Raw genomic sequence first — 2,447 nt, forward strand, 5'->3', positions numbered from 1 at the left:
AAACCATACAGAACATGAGCAAAGTTGTGGATTCACTCTACAACAAGGCGAAGAAGTTAACATAGGTGAGGTGTTAAACGTGTGTCTATTATTACTTTCTTCGGTCTGAATTCATAAGCAGGTTTCTAATGCGTGTTTGTGTCTTCCTCTCCTGCAGAATAAAAGTCAGAAGCTGCTGCTGTGTGAAATGGTTGTATGCGTGTGAGTTTGCCCGTGTGTATGTAAGAATGGCCAACATGTGGAACTTTTTTTTCACAGCAAAAAGGGACAACATTGAGCAAGATCTACTTGTTCCCCAGTTGAGAGTTTTTAATGTTTCTTTTCTTTCAAATGGACAATTTCATCTTTCTGATCTTCTGTAATTTTTTTGCTGTTCTCTGTATCTCTCAACGGCCAACAGGCCATCAGGGATTGTTGTACAACTACAATAAAATCCTAAAATGTCATATAGAAATGTATAGCTCTTCTACATTTAAAGTTTTTTAATTACAGTAACTTTGTGATACAGACTCCTGGTTTTGGTTATCGGCGGTTCATCGGTTGTTTGCAGTAGTGCATATCTTTTTTTTTTTCTCATTTTATGGATGCATATTTTATCTGATTGTTGTAGGTGAGAGATTCAAAGGAACTTGCCTGTATTGAAGAGGCTCTGTAATAAGCACAGCTGCCAATCACATTACACACACACTAGAAAATGATTTCGTATGATCAAGGGTGGTTTGCCGTTTACTTTTGCCATCTTTATGGTTTTGTATTTACAGTGTTTGCCAAGTTAGGGTGGTTATATAAAATGGCCCAATCCTACAAAGGTTTTAGTCCTCTTCGATTAAAAGATCCTTTTCCCACTGCACTGAAGTTTATTTTATTGTTCATTAATTTTTTTTTCCGATCAGTATCTCAATGCAAACTCATTTCTAGTTTGCCAGCAATAGACCATCATATAAGTTAAATACCCGCAATATTGTTATTTTAAAGTTCAATATTTTGTAATTTTTTTTTTATCTTATCAATTTTCTTGTAAATGTATACTTTCACACATCCTTTGCAAAAAAACAAACAAAAAAAATTATAATTTATGTTCTCATTTATTCTGTTTAGTTTCTCATTTATTCTGTTTCTGTTTTTATAATTAGTGTGTAATTATAAAAATTCTTATGGAAGAATGGTGTTTTTAAATGACTTTTTAAAGTGTTGATTTGAGAGCTTCCTGCATGTGATTTGTAGTGACGATCTAGTATTGATCATTCAAAAAATTTAGTGAGATATTAAATACTTTGGGAAGTTTTTTTTTTTTTTTTGGTCCACAAATGTCTGCTATCCAAAGTTCAAAATTTCAAGCATTGAAAAATCTTGGTATAGGCAGATTACAGTTTGAGGAAAGTGACTGTTTTATTTTTGTATGAGTTGGCCTGTTCACTAATTAAAGTCTTTTGATTACATTTACCGGTTTTGAGGGAAATTATCTGGATCTCTTATGTGTACACGATTATAAAAACGGGGCAATTTCCCTTTATGTGGAAGTATGTGCACGTTTGTCCTGCAATTTGTATTTTCTTGTCATGAAGTATTTGGGGATTTTCACATCTAAGACATTAAGACGGAGTACTAAATCACTAGGACATTTGTTAATGAGAACTTTATAAAATTACCAAAAATATTGTTGTTGGGGTTAAAACAATATTGGTGTACACCCCTTTCAAATAGAAAAACAATAACCACATAATTTATTAGATCCTCAAATGAGTTTAAAAAAAATTCCACCGGAAAGCCTTTTTTTGTTTAAAAAAAGTTTAAAAATAAAACTATTTGATAAAGATATAAAGGCTTAAAGCAGAAGGCTTTTAAGTTCCATTTTTAAAGGAATTTCGAATTAAAATATTTATTTTGGCAGCAGAGGGCAGACAGAACTGATGGGACAGAAAAAAATACAATACAATACATTATAATAAAACAAAAATTGAACAACCTAACTAATTGGGTGAATATAGTGTACATTTCTCTTATTCCATATTACAGTTTATTTTAATCAACCTCTATAATAATCTCATAATTTGAACAAATTGGGGTTAGTACCTTTGGCAGTCTGTTCAAATGGTAAGATTAAGTCACATTTCAACAGAACAGATATAAAATCTACAAAACCACGTAATGCAACCTAACCCTGTATGAATGTAGATATTAAACCTTTATTTTGAAAAAATAAAAAAACTACCCTCAGGCAAAGCCGTGTACATCATAGACGGTTTACATGGCTCTTAAACCTACACGAAGTCTTGTAATAATTCGTTGTTTCATTTTATTAAAGCATCGAACATAGCTTTATTAAATCGAATCAATTATATAAATCATTTAAATTCCGTCACAAAATAAACCAATTTGCCAGACTTTTATTTTGACACAATAAACGTCCAGTGTTTGACGACGTTTTTGCGGACGCTTTCACTCTT

General features: G+C 31.8%; 1 protein-coding gene across 1 annotated transcript in view; it reads left to right on the top strand.

The window, feature by feature from the left end:
• Window positions 1–1,443, top strand: part of psmd11b (proteasome 26S subunit, non-ATPase 11b) — a 21,089-nt gene extending 19,646 nt beyond the window's left edge. Inside the window, exons 12-13 of the mRNA XM_079845845.1 lie at window positions 1–65; window positions 158–1,443. The exon at window positions 1–65 is cut by the window's left edge and continues 78 nt beyond it. Of these exons, the coding sequence (XP_079701971.1) occupies window positions 1–65 (65 nt within the window). The 3' untranslated portion in view covers window positions 158–1,443. The remainder of the gene's footprint in view (window positions 66–157) is intronic.
• Window positions 1,444–2,447: the final 1,004 nt, after the last annotated feature.

Source organism: Gobio gobio (assembly GCF_949357685.1).
Source record: "Gobio gobio genome assembly, chromosome: 20".
NCBI classification, from domain to species: Eukaryota; Metazoa; Chordata; class Actinopteri; order Cypriniformes; family Gobionidae; genus Gobio; species Gobio gobio.